General features: G+C 38.5%; 1 protein-coding gene across 2 annotated transcripts in view; it reads left to right on the top strand.

Annotated features, from left to right (window-relative positions):
- myo1d (myosin 1D) overlaps positions 1-17,451 on the top strand; it is an 89,539-nt gene that overhangs the window by 34,339 nt on the left and 37,749 nt on the right. For both annotated transcript variants that reach the window (XM_016469208.1, XM_016469207.1), the window contains 6 exons: positions 4,196-4,266; positions 5,357-5,431; positions 5,538-5,670; positions 7,055-7,221; positions 8,219-8,426; positions 16,094-16,317. In XM_016469208.1, the coding sequence (XP_016324694.1) occupies positions 4,196-4,266; positions 5,357-5,431; positions 5,538-5,670; positions 7,055-7,221; positions 8,219-8,426; positions 16,094-16,317 (878 nt within the window). The remainder of the gene's footprint in view (positions 1-4,195; positions 4,267-5,356; positions 5,432-5,537; positions 5,671-7,054; positions 7,222-8,218; positions 8,427-16,093; positions 16,318-17,451) is intronic.

Genomic DNA, 17,451 nt, shown 5'->3' with positions numbered 1-17,451 from the left:
CCCCCCCCCCCACCCTGGGGATGTTTACCCTCTTCGCTTTGTCGAGTCGTGGTCTAGTGGTTAGATGTTGAGCTTTGCTTTTCATGCTGGAGATGATTTGATTCTCCTATACAAAACAATTTGCACTCTTTAAATGTCAAAAAATACAAAATCTTTAGTTGTAAAACAGTGCTTTGATGTCAGAAGCCTCACTTTCATATCTAATTGCTTGAATAGAGAGTTTGCCTCAGCCTGTATACGTATGTATACGTACGTCTGCAATGTAATGGCAGATCTAGCCTCAAGCTACCATATCCATCTCAATAATGTGCTTCATTTACAGCCACTTTCACCTTCTGTGCTTTATCAGCTTGTTTACGTCTTCCTTAATGTGCCTCGCAGGCTCTTGGTGTTCTCTGTGTTTCCCACTTTTTCATCGTACCCTTAAAATGACTTTGATCCTTCCAGATGTGTTATAAAAAATCTTCTTTTCCCATCAGGTTTTAATTACTGTTATTTGCTGACACAAGCGGCTGTCTGATGGTAAGCGTTGAGGGCTTCGTTTCTTTCTCCTGTTCTTCTCTTTGATCCCCCACGCCTTGTTTTCCCTCTCTTCATCACGTGCCGATTACAGGTGTGGCCGTGTGAGCGGATGCTGCCATGGGAGTGCGTGGATGTCTGGTTGTGTGAAGGCGAGGGCAGGCTCATTATCCGATCAGGCTTGTGTAGGCCGAAGCAACCAGCCAATTAGCTGTTGATTTGTGCTCCTGGAGAAGAGCTCCGGTAGCCTCTGTGGCCTGCTCTTCTGCAGAACTGTTCGTTAGGAAGAGATCATGCCTTATTTCTATCATAGTGGAAGTAATTGCGTTGTTTTTGTGGTGCCGTGTGAAGCACCAACACACGTTTAGCACGTATGTTATCGGATAATTGGTGGATGAATTCCCAGTGCGACATGCATCGACACGTCAATGGACCTGGATTTTGGACACAGCTTTTTAAGTTTAGCATTAGCTAGGTTGTTTTTCTTGAAGATCTTTCCACATGACTCATGTTAGCGTTGGCCAGTATATTGAACTCTGCTTCAGCTTTACCCTGCAGTGCTGGTCAAGTGATTTCAACTTTGACCTTGCTTGCAGCTGACCTTTCAAAGTGCATCCAATTTGCATGACGAATCTATCTTTCCTAGTTCCAACCCATATCTATGATTTATGCCTTGTGTATTTTGGAGTACAATGAAACAAAAGTTTAAAAACTTTCAGACTTTATGAAGAGAACTTGAATCCCTCAGTTTCTTTTTTGTTCTTTCCAGTCATTGTTCCTCAGTTCCTGAACTGATTTAAATTCAACAATAAAGTTTTGTGAATCACTTTTGATGAGTCCTATTTTCTTTCTGCTGTGTATCTAAGCAGTCACAAGGATATTTTTTTTGTTATAATCTCAAATGTTTTCACAGTTTACTGTTACACTGGCCTCTGTGTTTGATCTAGATGTCTAGAGTCCACAGTGAGTGTTGGTGTGTCGATGTGTGAATGGCAGATTTTGGGGTTTTTTGGCAGGTGCCATTGCCATTACTGTGTTTGTTTGGCTTAACCAACACTCTGTATTGAGAAGCACAGGTGTTAGACATGGTGGTTGGTCCTGGGGGGTGAGAATAGAGCTTGGTGTAGGAGGGTGGGGAGGCATCTGTGCGACCAGCAGGTTCCAGGATTAAATGTGTCCGTACAATCACACTTTTTTTTTTTTAACCCTGTAAATCAGGACCGGGTAGTGCTTGGAGTGCTTGTAGTTTGTTACTGTGGCCTACAGATTAGCACAGGTGGACCAAAACTGTGTAGATGATGTGAGTTTAAATTCAGATTCTACAAATAAAAGTTGTAAACATGCCAAAAATGCTTTAGTGCAGCAACATTTAATGTTGGTGGCTAAATTTAATCTGTTTTCTTCTTTTTGTTGTGATTAAAGCTTGAGGCTGTTAAGTGGAAGGTCATTGGTTTAATCCTACTTAAGCAGGTTCCAGGATGTACTGGGGAAGACTGGGATTTTGCTTAGTTAAACCTAATAAACATAATTTGCATCTTAAAAATATTAAGGCTGCCTGTAGATTAAAATAACGCATCGTAATTATTTTGCTTTTTAACTTATAATTTATTCCTTTGTTGTCAAAGCTGAATTCTGAGCAGCCATTATGCCAGTCTTCAGTGTCACAATACAAATCATTCTAATATATCAGCAAAGAAATAAAAATCAAACACAAATCTGTGATAATGAAACAGTCATTTTTTAATTGACCAATTTATTTTTCTTTTATATGTAATGGATGTTTTACAGTTACAGTTACATGGTAATTATGTAACTTTTCTTGTGTTGTCAGGTTTTTAGAATTAGCTGATTTTCATATATATACAGAATAATATAATAACTACGTAAATGCCCTTATTGGCATTTTTACAATATTGATGGTTATGTTAAATGATACTGTACTATAGGAGTAAAAAACACCTATATGGTTTGGTGCATAAATAAGACAAAATAAGATTCTGAAACACTGTTAAATGATTGACTGCTTCTTTCTATAAAGGATGCTTGAGGTTTCAAGGTGTGAACTTGTTCTTCTCACCATCGCTTTTTTTTTGTTTTGATGCTTTTCAAATCCTGCTGTGACTCACCTCCATTTTGACTTTCAATCATCTGTGCTCTACTTTGTAAAATGGCATATGCAGTGTGGCTCCATATAGTCGATGATTACACTAAGACGAGACCTCATTTTATTCACACATTGTGTTGCTGTATGTGCCTGCGTGTTTCCGGGTATGACTAATTGAGATATATCATGTTTTTTAAGAGACCCAGTGAGTGTGTTTGGAGCCTGGTCTGGGTAGAACCCATAAAGACCTTAAACTCTTGGCAAGTGCAGTCCTCAGATGTCCCACATCAAATATGAATCTCCATTGCAATTTCAAATAACTAAATGATTGAGTTTTTTTTCAACACCGCTTCAGCCATCCATTCAAATTGATTCTGATTGCTATTCCACTTCGGGTGAAGTGTTCAGAGTTTGTCCTCTCTGGTAGAGATAGTAGCTTCTCATCCATTTCCTTAGAGGGCCGTTTTATCTGTATTGCAGTTAAAATGAGCCGAGTGAGTCACCGCATGCACAAAGCAAACAGAGACACCGAAAAGTGGCACCCGGCACAGAATAGAGAAGCTGGCGTCTACCACAATAGAGACTGTGACACAAAAGCTCACTAAAACTTTAATTAATCCGGCGTGTGGGCATGTGACGGCTTGTGGCTAGAGGGATACGGAGTGTCATTGTTCCGTTCTGCTTTAATTCGCAGAAATGGGCGTCCCTGTTCATGCAGTGGATCAGCGATAACATGATGTAGCCATTCTGTATCTTAATGAGAGCTAAGGCTGCTTGCCTTTGATGTCACTGCTGTATTTTATGAATGACAGTGAGTCTTATATAACTGCACTAGCTGCCCTCACCCAGCATACATAGACTCCTCAAGGAGGACAGTGATCTGGTGCTGATAACAGGGCTGTAGAGCAAGCTTATGCACAGTTGCAAATTAGAAGGGAATTAAAAAGCTTTTGGGCTTTTTTTATGTAAAATTTTATATTTCTCACTCTTAAATATTAGGAAGAAATTGCAATAAGGCATAAGCAATAAGGGGAAAAGACACTACTGTATAGTAAATATTTGCTTTTATTAATCAAATTATTTGAACTAACAATTCTCCCAGCAGGTAAAATATTAATAAAACACTATGTGTAGGCTGTTGGTTGCATAGCAACTTTGATACATTAATATAAACCATGTGGCCACAGGTGTACATTTTACAGCTTCAAATGCAGCAGAATGAAATCAGAATTTGAGTCAGAAATATCCTTTTTATAATTATAATGAAAGTAGACACACTTGCTACTCAACACTAAATAGTGTAGGGCACCGTCTCTTTCACAGTCTTTCACTGAACTTCTTTCAGCACAGCTTTTTTAGCACTGCCGTCTTATGCTGGATAGAAGTGCGCATCTCATCTATCTTTCATAATCGCAGAGTTACTTAGATGCTCCCTCCCAGTCTTTGAGCTGCCTCTTTCTTTCTCTGACTTGTTTACTGCAAACATTTGTAGTTGATGTGTTATTAGGAGTTTCGAGAGTCTACTTTTTTTGTTTTAAAAATCTCTAATTTTCCCCATCTCTGTCTCCACAGCTTTCCCCCACGGACAAAAACCTGGAGTTTGACCGAGACTTTCGCATCCGCCATTATGCTGGAGATGTGGCGTAAGTGCACTCTCTGCTGTTTTGGACCATAAGCCCCAAATGCTGTAATTAAAAAGCACCATTAGTAACCCACAGAAGGCTTAACTAAGTGGAAAGAGATCTAGTTCTTCCCTTGGGCACAGATTGGGTTTGAAAAGGTTTGGTAAATAAACATTTGAATGACGCAAGCGTATTAGTCACTCCGAATGATGTAAATGCCGGTTACTAAAACAAGTTGATTCCGAATGTGAATGCAGTTTCATATTCTCACTTCAGCGGTTTGCCAGATTGCAGGCTGTCAGTTATTTCCTAAAGTTCTGTGGGTGTAGTAGGTGTGATGTGACACCACATTGAAACGCCTTGTTGATGTTCAGGCTCCTTTGTTTGTGTGTGACAATGAGAGAAATGGGTAGAAGAATGATATCTAAAATGATATTCTCAATTCAGGAGCCAGCGCTGTCTCTGTGTCAGTTATAATACTGCTTGTCTTCAAGGAGGCTTGAGCATTTACTATAACACTCATATTTAGATCAGTATTAAGTGAATGTAAACATTGTGTCTCTGTGTGTGGTTTCAAAAAATTCTGTTTGTTTGAGCTTCCCAATTAGCCCAACAACAGCAACATGGACTCAACCAATTGCATTAGTGCGGGGGCGGGGCTAAATATTTATTGACCAATAGAATGGAACAATGTCTGCCCACTTTTTCTTCTACTTTTGTATTTTTTCCATTAATTTTTCCAATAGGGTAAAACATGGTTAAAAATGATTATTAAAAAAATTGTTGAAATAATGCGGGCTGATGGCTGCAATAAAAGCATATACCATTGATTAACAACCTCGTATCTCACAGGTCTGCATGTAAAGATTTATAAGTTATTTCTCTATCATAAAAAAGAATGGGATTTTTACTTCTGGAACTCAAATTTTGGATTTTCAGATGGAGGGAGTGTTCAACGAAACCTGTTTAAAAACAATAATTATTTTAAAACTCTTTTTGTGTTGACATTGGCAAAGAAATTGCACAATTCACCTTTAAGTCTGAAATTTGCTATGTGCAGACTCTGTATATTTGTGTAATTCAGTCATTGTGGTTGTGTGTTTTGTTTCAGTTATTCTGTTGTAGGCTTTATTGACAAGAACAAGGACACCTTGTTTCAGGACTTCAAGAGGTTACTTTACAACAGGTCAGTATTACCATAAAGTACATCCCTCAAGTCTTATTTGCATACCTGCCAGATGTCACACAACATCCGTGACTTTTATCTGTCCTTCTCCTTCTGTGTTTCACAGCTCAAACCCTGTGCTGAAGGCCATGTGGCCAGAGGGCAAGCTGAGCATCACAGAGGTCACCAAACGACCCCTGACTGCTGCCACTCTCTTCAAAAACTCCATGATATCTCTGGTGGAGAACTTGGCCAGCAAGGTGGGTGTGTTTGAAGCATTTTTGTGTAGACCCTATCTGATTTATAGGTGATAAGTCAGACAGTCATTGAAATATAAAGAGTTTTTGCGATAATGACCAATGAATGCATATTATTGTGCTTTTTACAAGGCCAAATTTCCCAAATAAATACTCATGTGGATATTAAATATCTATTTCAGTTTATTTTTTTTAATGTGAGAAGAAATAGACAGCAAAGCTATGTAGGAAGTTGAGGTACCTGGAAAAATGGTCTAGTTTATTTATCAATATATGAATATAAAAAAGTATTTTCATGCAGAAGGCTGTGAATGTCTAATTGAGTCAAGTATTCCAGAGAACTATTTAATAGAATGCAACAGTCAAGTTCCTGAAGGAAAATCGTAAAAATCTAAAGTGTTTTTTAACAATAGATTATATGCCTTTAAAGACAGAACTGCCGTGTTTGGTAATCAATGGCATATACTTTTGTTGAAGCCATCAGCATTATTTCAACTAATTTTATTAAATCATTTGCAAAGGGATTCATTTTTTTGCCTTAACTAATGGCGCTTTTCCACTGCGTGGTACGACTCGGCTCGGTACGGCTCAGTACGGCACGGCACGGTTCGTCTCGGCACGGTTTGCGTTTCTACTGCAGTTCAGTAACGTTTTAGAGTGGGCGGGATTATTCACACGTCGTTATAGTTGCGCTGCCTCTACTACCACTACCACTAAACTTTTTCATTCCGCATCGCCCCATCAAGCTCTCGCTGGATCCTCTCCTCTGCTATCAACGAGAGGAACGTCTGTACTTCCGCAACAGACAACAAAACTTTTTGGTTGTTAAAAAAAAGGTGCGCTCGTTCAAAACAGTTGCGTTCGATCCTTCGCTGGCTGTGCTGATTTAAATCTAGCGGTTCTTTTGTGTTTGTGTCGCAAGTTCAGTGACGCAGATAGTGACGATTCTCTCCGGCCAATCTGTAATCAGCAGAGTTTACACGTCACGTTTTGGTAACGGTACGGTTCACTTGGAACCCCAACCGAAGTGGTACTAAAAAAAGTACCAGGTACCAGGTACTGTACCCAGTGGAAAACCCCCCAAAAGCGCACCGCACCGAGCCGTACCGTGCCGTACCATGCAGTGGAAAAACGCCATAAAGCTGTTAAGTACCCAGTCTTGTACCTTTGTCTTTTTGTCCAATTTTCAAATACTTTTTTACTTAAAATTAAAGTTTTTAATGCGACTATCCTCGTAGCTGGTTGGTGTGGTCATTTAATAAAGTTTTTTTTTTTTAATCGCTATGAGAAAAGTTATTCTGGAATCAAAGTCGTTAAAAAAGTCTGGGGCCACTGTTGCATTCTATAGATGCAATTACTCACAATCGCCCTCTGTTGGTTTATATAGGAGCCATACTACGTGCGTTGCATAAAGCCGAATGATGTTAAGTCACCGCTGCTGTTTGAACACGAGCGCTGCAAGCACCAAGTGGAGTACCTGGGCCTCCTGGAGAATGTCCGGGTGCGACGAGCTGGTTTTGCTAACCGACAAACCTACCCACGATTCCTTCAGAGGTGAACTTCCTATGTTTTTCCATTTGTATGGCCAACATGTGTCAATTTCAAAGCATTTTTTTAATAATTTATTTGTTTATTTTATGTTTCAATAGTCTTTTTATTTGATGTTCATGATTTGACATTTATGTATGGTTTCAGCTCATGAATTGCAACTCAATGCTCTTGTGACAGCTTGTGTGAGACTGTTGCGTCTTTGGTTGCTAGTGACATCTGAAACTACAGATTGATCAATCAGATTGTGAAGATCTTATGCAACGTCTGTTGGTGTGAATGCTCTCATCCTCTGGAGTCCCTTCTTCACGAAGTGTCATAATTGCTAAAGGGTTTTATGTAACAATGACTCGCAAGAGTCTTTTTCAAAAGCCTTGAGAGCATACATTGTACTTTGTCTCTCAATATACAATGATTCTTGATATATAGGGACCAGAATCCTTGAGCAAAAACCTATAAGATATTCTCCTAAAGTCTCAGTTTTCTTTAAGATGAAGTGTCCTAAGTCTCTGAGGCCTCTGTATATTGCTCAAAACAAATAGTTCCCTAAAGAAACTCTGAAACACACTTGCCACAAATCTGATGAGTTAATGAGATTCAACACCTGAATTGACAAAATGTCTGTCGCTGAGAGGAAGTTAGACTGAAATTCTTCTAATTGAGAATGCAGTGTTAACAGCACTCACAGGAGTGATTTGTGTCTGCAGATGTGCATGGAATATAATGCACTACTTAGAGGCGAGATTGGACAAATGAGAATTTGATCCAAGGATTTGGTCTGGCCTCACGTCGCTCTTAAATAAGCACTCGTTGTGTTATATAATGCTTGTTACGAAACGGATAGTTCGGACTCTATATTCTGATTGGATGAGCCACACTTATAAATATATATATATATAAATATATATATATATATATTTAATAAATGTATATGTTTATAAATAACAATATGTGAGGTATTGCTCTATCCTTAAAACATTCTTCTTTCCTTTTAATTTTTTAGGTATAAGATGATCTCCGAGTTCACCTGGCCCAACCACGACCTGCCATCTGATAAGGAGGCGGTGAAACGTCTATTGCAGGGTTGTGGGTTCGAACACGACGTGGCCTACGGCAAGACCAAAGTGTTCATTCGCACCCCTCGAACAATCTTCAACCTGGAGGAGCAGAGAGCAGAGATGGTGAAGAGGATCGTCCTCTTTCTGCAGAAGGTTCGAGCTCAATACTTCAGACTTGTTATGTGTAGCTTAGGCTTTCTGTGTACTTGTATAAATATATACAGTGGCTATTTGGACACATGAATGTCCTTGCATGGTATAACGAATATATCAGACCAGTGTCATTTATTTTACAAGAAAATAATACTTTTAAAGTGAAATATTTTGCAAAAAGAAGTATTTGTATCATACATCTTTTAATAAAAAAAACTGCACAAAAAAGTAAAGTTAGTTAGCTTTACTATCACTTGCTTAATATTTTGTTACCTATTGCAATGGCATGCAGACATTTTTAGTTCTGACTTAAGGGTCCAAATATACTTTTTGGGCACCATATAACTATACTGTATATGCATTTGAAAATCGAATGTCCTCCCACAAAGTGCAAGACTCTTCATGCTTGCTCCTATGAATCATGATAACATTCTTAGACCTCAAGACTAACCTCAGCTAACCTTATCAAACCTCATTATACACTACCGTTCAAGAGCTTGGGGTCAGTAAGATTTTTTAAATGTTTTTGAAAGAAAATGTTGAACATTGAAAATGTTTCTATGCTCACCAAAACTGCATTCATTTGATATTTTCTATTTGTTTAAATATAAATCTTTTATAACAATTTACATGTATTTACTTACACTTTTGATCAATTTAATACAGCTTGCTGAAGAAATGTATTTAAAATCTTACTGACCCCAATCGTTTGAACAGTAGTGAATGTGAAATTCCTCATAAAAATCACAATGGGCGACATCCAATTTTTCCATAAGACATTCATCATATTTCATATGGTATTTGGCTGGTTTTCAAAAATTAAATCTGATCAGGAATTTCTTAAGACTTCATTATGGCACACACTCATGCACTTACTTAATCAGCTTCAGAGACAGCAAGGTGCCATATCCGCACCACCCTACGTTCCTGTGATTAATTGACACCATTACTTTTCAACAACAGACCTCTCACCACAGCAGACTGAACAACAAGGCAACAATAGAACAATAGGGCACCCAAATCCCACCACCTCACAGCATTTTTGTATTTTGTCTGTGTAAATACATAACACGCAGTACTTTGTGACATTTTTAAAGGGACTTTTCTACCTTTATTTTTCCTCAGGAGCATGAGAATACTTTGAATGGCAGATTTATTGACTGCCAGTGCCATTTCACCGTCACACAAAATGATTGTGGGTTCTTAGTGTAAATTCCCCACTCTCGCTTTACTGTCTTCAGTGACTGACAGTTATTAGAAATCAAAGCATCTATTCTGTCAGCTCCTGTCTGCGCATGGAGTGTTTTTTTACCACTCTCCCGTTGCAAGATCTTATGCGCTATTTCAAAAGATGCTATCAGGGAGTACCCATTATCGAGATGCTTTTAAACACAAACTGACATGGTTTTCCATCACGCTTGTGTTCAATATCAAACTCTCAGTTCTAGGCTCAGTGTTTCTGTTTCATAGTCTCACTGGACTGCTACATTCATGAGCAGACACATATTAAAGTGTTTAATCTGTGCTCTTCCTGAATCAGAGATTGATTGTTTGATCTTTCGTATAGATTCAGAGCTGGATAAAGGTGTCATCCCGACACAGGTTCATCTTGGGTTCCCTAAGGGAAAAAAAAACGTATTTGTGGGAATGTTGTCAGTGTATTAATCACATTGTATACCTCCAGGCAATAACCGAGCATCGCAGCAGAGCTGATATCACTTGTGTCGATCTTTTGTGAGTGACAGGCACTAATGTGTTATTTTGCACAAAAACCAGCTTATGGTTGACCCTAAACACTGAAACCATTCACATGTGTGTCTTAAGGTTTGGATTATCTTTCTTTCACGCACAATCCCTTTATCAGCATATGGCAGACTGGTTTGACTTGTGCCAAGTCTGCCAGTTTTGCCAGCGGTTCCAACATTTGTGCCAAAGGCTCCCAGTGAAGCCAATTTAAAAATGCTACTGCTCTTCTCTATGAATCTCCTTGTTTGTAGGCCTTTGAGTTCTGCTTCCTCTTATTCTTTGTCTCTCATTTCTCAGTGCATAGCTCATGGGGATGCATTTATCTTTCATCTTTCTCAAGCTCATAAACCAAAAGAACCCACAATCCCCCAATCAATGCTCAGTTATTCTTCACCTCCCACTTTCTCCTCACTGATTTCCTGTCTGTCTCACCCCACCACTCCTTCACAGATTCCCAGCCATTTTTCTGTGCCATTGCCTTCCTCCACCCCCTCACTCCACTGTCATTTCTAAGCCGTTACGCTTTAGCGCTTCTCCCGTAGGTGATGAAAATACCCAGGATCCTCTGCTCTGCCAGCTAGCTCCTTTGGGCAGATGCAAGATGCCGTGCTGTCTCTCATTGTACGACCCTCTGTTCAGCTCATCAGCAAGATGTGGCTTTGAATGGAGGCAATTTGAAGCAAATCGGATCAGCTGTACAAAACACAAACATCAAGTGACTACATTATTCATGAATTTCCTCCCTTTTAATTAATATTTAATATGTTCAAGCCTCAGCATCCACATCGACCAGCCATGTTAGTTTTGGTTTCTGTTATGAGAGAAGCTCTCTGTTTTTTTTATGGACGGAGTTAAATCCCATATCACTAATTTCTGAGCAGATTTAAGACTACTTTCCAAACACAATGTGGATTTTATTGCATTTGCTGAGGCAAACAAATGCTCAATGCACAGAGATGTCAGACTCCCCGTATAAATCTCCTATATTTTCTCCCATAAATCCCTTATGCCTCCACTAGGATTGTTTGTTTTTGCTTAGATCTTCTCTGCAGCATCTTCTTCCTTTTGCTGTGTCGGATTGCAGTGGTACGCGAACACTATTTTACAGAAAAATGAAGCATCTTTTACTCAGCATGGTCAACTGGGGCTTTTTTCCATTTTTATACTTGTCATGTAAGTTTTTGTTAAATGTACGCCTGGTTTTGTGATGTACGATTGCAATATCCCCATTCTGATGGCTCAGGAGACAACAGTTAATGGGGATACGCCATCACTGGCAAAGTGGGAAATGGAAATGTACTGCATCTAATGAAGGTGCTTTACCATTCTGTCCTTGAAAAGAGCCGTTTCAGATGTGCTCAATGTCATTCATCTGGGCAAAAAATAAAGGAATATATCAAAATATCTTTACAGTACTTTAGGACTACAAAGTAGCAATATTTTGTCTGAATTTTTAAATGGAGATTCACTCTGATTCATTGAATCAGTTGTTGACTCAAGAACAGCCGCAATCGGATTAGTCAGATTTGCAAATAATGAATCATTGAGTGCAGTTAGTTCATTCACAAATTGGAACGTTGATTTCTTCATTTCAGAATATTGAGTAACACTATGGTTTTATAAAATGTAGTGGAGTAAAAAGTATGATATTATGCTTTGGAGTAAAGTGAAGTAAAAAGTTTCCCAGTTGGAAAAATAAAAATACTTTGCTTAACTTTAACGTAACTCAAATTAAGTATCGTCTTAAGCCAGTAAGCAGCCACCTAGCAATCACCCAGAAAACCTTTGAAACCACGCACATAACAACATGCTGCAAACATATAAGCAAATGCATAGCAGCACCCTAATTTCGCACCACTTTTATTCAGATAATATACAAATTTTGAGAAGTATTACAGCAGTCAAATGTAAAGACAGCTGCAAAAGGAGCCTTGCTGTTATTTGGCTGAGAAAGTGGCAGCACCCCAACATCTACCCCAGAAACACACACACACACACACACACACACACACACACACTAGTCCAACAATCTGCCAGAGGACACAGAGAAGATGGAAGCTTCCATCACCAAGTCAATGGTTTGCCAGGCACATGGTATTGATTTATGAAAATGGCTCCTTTCGTGTCTTCCTCCCCCACCATCTCATGGGGTTGTCTGTGGTTAGGATCTTTTGTGTATGCGTTTAACTGTGCCACATACCCTGACCGTGATTCTGTCCTGCCAGTGTGTGAAATTGTGTGTGTTGAGGGATTGTGGGATTTGCCTGCCTGCCTGCCTCTCTGATTAATGATAAGTCACCTCACATTCTGTCAGCCATCTGTAATTGCCTTTTGACACCTGATGGCACATCTGAATAGATTCTGCTAGAATTTCTTTGTCCCGTTTTCTGCAGGTGAGAGATTCAAACAGCATCTTTTTATTCATTTTTACATTTCACCTCAATAAAGAAGCTGTTTGCACAGCAGTTACAGTCATTAAAATACATAGATCTTATCCTATCACACTCGGTCTTTTTAATCAAATTTTTTTCGGCAGCCCTGAAAAGAAAATTAGGATGAAAAAATGCTAAACAATGGGATTTGATTGAAAGATTTAGGCTTTAATTATTTATTACATGAGACTTCTTTGTCTTAGCTTTCTCCAGTTTGGCTTTGATGAGTATGGAAATCCGCTGCGGAGAGGTGGTATTGTGCTGGGTTTGTTAAACGCTGATCAGACGAGCTGACTGGGGAGGGGGGCAGGGTGAGTTGAGGTCCTGTTATTGGCCTGATTTACCCACATTCCCCCGGGTGTTGTCTACTACCACTATCCTCTCTAAAAACAAACTCAGACCGTCTGTCCGCCCCACTGTTTTAAGCATTTCCAATGTCATCAGCATGGACAGTGTGAATGTGCGGTCGGCATCAATAAACACAATTTGAACAGCTCAGGCTGATTTCACTGACATTCTGCTATATTGGTTGTGATTGCAATGGTACATAGATTTTTTGTTAGAAATATTTGTAATATTGGGTATTTATGGAAGCCTGTTTCTGCCACTGAATAAAAAGGTAATTACGAATTTTTATCTCACAATTCTGACTTTTTTCTCACAATTTCGACTTTACATCTTGCAATTCTGACTTTTTTTCTCAGAATTGTGAGATATAAACGTGCAATTATGAGAAATTAAGTCAGAATTGTGAGATATAAACTGGTAATTCAGGTTTTTTTCTCAGAATTGTGAGATATAAACTCGCAATTCTGAGAAATTAAGTCAGAATTGTGTGATAAACTTGCAATGGACCCTTTTCACATTTCCGGGTTTCTCAGCAGCGGAAGTCGCCATAGTTGGGTTAACTTGAATAGCAGTGAATGGGAGAGTACCACAAATATATTTTTTGCATTCCCATTTGCTCAAATAGCAAAAGAAAAACTCCACGATAGTGTTTTCATGACTTTCAATAAAAGGAAAAAAATTGAGAGAGACTGATAACGGCTGTCAGAAGAGAGAACGATGTCAAATTTACCATCCCTCCCATAGACGCTGCATTAGAAACACCCTCGCATTAGCGTTAACTGTTTTTTTGTAATTTGATGAAAAGGTGATATAATACAACGAATAGTGTTATAAATGTAGATACATTTAAAAAAAAATACAAATATAAAAAACTTTCGAGGATTTACGATGCTGATGACCTTTAAACGTGTCATCACAGTCTTGTGAAAAGGGTCCATTGCGAGTTATAAAGTCAGAATTGTGAGTTATAAACTCACAATTCTGACGACATATCAGTCTTTTTTCTCCTCAGAGCTGGACTTTATAACTCGCAATTATGAGATACAAACTCGCAATTGCGAGAAAAATAGTCAGAATTGTGAGTTTATATCTCGCAATTCTGACTTTATACAGTATCTTGCAATTCTGACTTAATAACTCGCAATTGAGTTTATATCTCACAATACTGAGAAAAAAAGTTAGAATTGCAAGTTTATATGACGCAATTCTGAGAAAAAAAGCCAGAATTGCGAGATGTAAACTCGCAATTGCGAGAAAAAAAGTCAGAATTGTAAGATAAAAAGTCGCAATTACCTTTTAAAATTTGTATTCATTGGCAGAAACGGGCTTCCATAGGTATTTGCAACATTTATTTGTTAATTTCATATGATGAGAGATGTCTGCTGCATTACTCTGAAATTATAAATATTATAGTTTACCCTTAAAAATCCATGGCTAAGTGTGCATTGCACGCAATGTATGAAGGGAGTTGTTTTTGCAACTCAATTTACATGCATTTACTCACTGTACATGTCTTGTAGTCAAGAATTAATTCAGAATCATTTTCACACTCTTGAACAGAAACAGTCTAAAAACATCTGTTCAGATGTTTAGCCTGACAAAAACAATAGGTTATGCAATAAGCATTTTCTTTATTATGTAATATGTAAATACCTTTTAACATTAAAATTGCTAATTATCATCAGCTTCATTTCTACCCACTTTAGAACCAAAAAAGGTAATTGTAGTTAAAGCACATTTCAAAGTGTTTTAAACCCAAAAGGCAAATCTGGGACATGCAGCATTGTAAAGATTTGAAATTGACCTTTCAACCTATATTTAGCAAAGCTAATTACCATTATGTACTCGGTAGTACATTATAATTGATGCCTAATCAATAATATCAATAAGTTATTCTCTGAATTGCGCTACATTTCTTTCAGACTGATTGATTGGTTTGTGTTTAGAAATGACAAGTGTACATCATGTACATCACATCGGTTTGGTGATGTAGGACCTCTGGTTGCAGATTTGCTGAGTATGAATGTGGAGCCTTGCTGTTTCTTCACTCCTCTGCATTAGTCATACGGTTAAGTTACGTAATGGGTTCAGTCACAGTAGCACAGCAACTCAAACTCAAGTTCTTCCTTGAGGTCAGTGCTAGCACACAGGCAAAGACTAGAGGCCATGTAGGGAGACTCGCCCACACTTCGGTGCTGATTTGTATTTTATTTTACACTGAATTTTAAACTGAATACAGTGTAATGCGTGCTTGAGGCATCTGTGGTGACAGTTCAGGTAACCAAAATCAGCATCCTCATAATATTTACAGTATGTTAAGACAGTTTTATGGAAAAGGATATTGGAATTGATGTCTTTGGACAACACTTCAAGTTTAACCACGTTTATGATGCCATATTTGCCAGACATAAGGCTCCTTTCACTTCTTCCCACCTGAGTCAATGTAAAGTGGGTTCAACATATGGTAGGGATTTTTACTGAATACTGAGCCACTCAAACAGCTCCCCAGAGGTCCATTATCATCTATTATTGATGTCTAAGACAGGCCTTACACCCTCGGAAATGCACTTTGGGTGCCACAGATCAGATTATATGTATCATTAGCTATATTCCTAGCTATATTCCACTCAGTCTAGCTAAAGGCCTATTACACACAGGAGCAGATGTGTTATATATGGCATCATGGTATACTGTATCTCTACCAGGGGTATTCTCATACACAAATACACATCATAAAATAGCTATATTTAGACTTGAAGTAATGGAAATACTTGAAATGACATTATGCATCTGATTGCAAGAAAAAAGGTAACCGTATTCAGTTATAGCTCAAAAATAGACTTTATCGGGTTATCGTATATTTTTGTACTTTGTACTTTTTTTCCTTTTTTTGTCTTATGCCTAAAATTTAAATGTAGTAAATATTTTTTTCATGTCATATATATTTATTGTAGTCCAAATAGCAATATTTTAGTCAAATAGAATTTAAATTTAGTCAAAAAATGTTATTTGTCAAAAATTTAAAAAGCAATTTCCGAGTAAAAATTGTTTAAGTTGCCTTGAGATAGTCCATATTGTGATATTTGGATAAGGTTACAATATTAATTATGATCTTTCACACTCTTTTTCTGTCACTCACAGGTGTGGCGTGGGACACTGGCCAGAATGCGTTACCGCCGCATGCGTGCCGCCCTCATCATCATCCGAGCATACAGAAGATACAAGGTTAAGTCGTACATCCGTGAGGTCAACCGACGCTTCAAAAACGTGCGTGGCATGAAGGATCACGGCAAACATGTGAAGTGGCCCACACCGCCTAAGGTCCTGCGCAAGTTTGAGGAGGCACTGAGAAACATCTATAACAGGTCAGAGTTACAGAGGACAGAAAGTGGACAGGCTCACTGGTGCTCTGTGTGACTCATAGGGTAGTGAAGTGACGTGACATGTGGCCAAGTATGGTGACCCATACTTGGAATTAGTGCTCTGCATTTAACCCATCCAAAGTGCACACACACAGCAGTGAACACACACCCGGAGCAGTGGGCAGCCATTTATGCTGCGGCTGGGAGCAGTTGGGGGTTCGGTGCCTTGCTCAAGGGCACCTCAGTCGTGGTATTGAAGGTGGGAGAGAGCGCTGTACATTCACTCCCCCACCTACAATCCCTGCCGGTACGAGACTCGAACCCGCAACCTTTGGGTTACGAGTCCAACTCTCTAACCATTAGGCCACGACTTCCTCCTAAAGTCGTGTATGACTCCATACACGTGGAGTCATAGTCATGTATGACTCCAGCTGTGCTGCAGAAACGTCAGGAAATGTTATTTTTTGCTATAGGCTTGTATATTTCTTGGGTCTTTAAGTAAGGAATGGCTCTCTTGCGTTCAACAGGGCTATTGTTGCTGCCTGAAGCACTTCTTGATCTTTGGATCAAAGTCTTGTTGGAGATCTATTCACAAGAGCCTTAACACAGCTCTGACCCTGAAATCGATGTAGAAAACAACCCAAAAGTCAAAATAATATTACTGGTGTTTAGATTTCTAGTCACACAACTAATGTATGACATTTTTTGGCATTTTATGGCATTTAAAAAAAAAAGTAAGCATTTTTTCAATACAAATTATATTATCGGCATAACAGCTTGAGTGAAACATCTACCTGAAGTTAACATGGATTTCATTTGGTTTGCCCCCTTTTACTTTAATGCAAAAACTGCATGAAAAGCTAATAAATAATTAAATTGTGAAAATGTAAAATTACAATAAATAACCAAATTAATACAATCAAAATAAAGGACAAAAAGCACTCAAAAAACACTGCGAAAAATAAGTTATTATATATTTAAATATTTTTGTTTTATATGCATGCTGTGTGAAAACTATTCCTTTAACTTACATCAGAGTCGTGAACATGCAAATATTTGTTAAGTTATTGTTTTTGTTTTTTTCTTTCAGTGGGTATTCTCAGGGGGTACTTTTTTTACCTAATTTTTTGGATAACG

This window comes from Sinocyclocheilus anshuiensis, unplaced genomic scaffold (genome assembly GCF_001515605.1).
Source record: "Sinocyclocheilus anshuiensis isolate Anshui unplaced genomic scaffold, SAMN03320099.WGS_v1.1 scaffold1572, whole genome shotgun sequence".
Lineage (NCBI taxonomy): Eukaryota > Metazoa > Chordata > Actinopteri > Cypriniformes > Cyprinidae > Sinocyclocheilus > Sinocyclocheilus anshuiensis.
The sequence above is the reverse complement of the archived record's forward strand: the minus strand, read 5'-3'. Positions and strand labels throughout refer to the sequence as shown.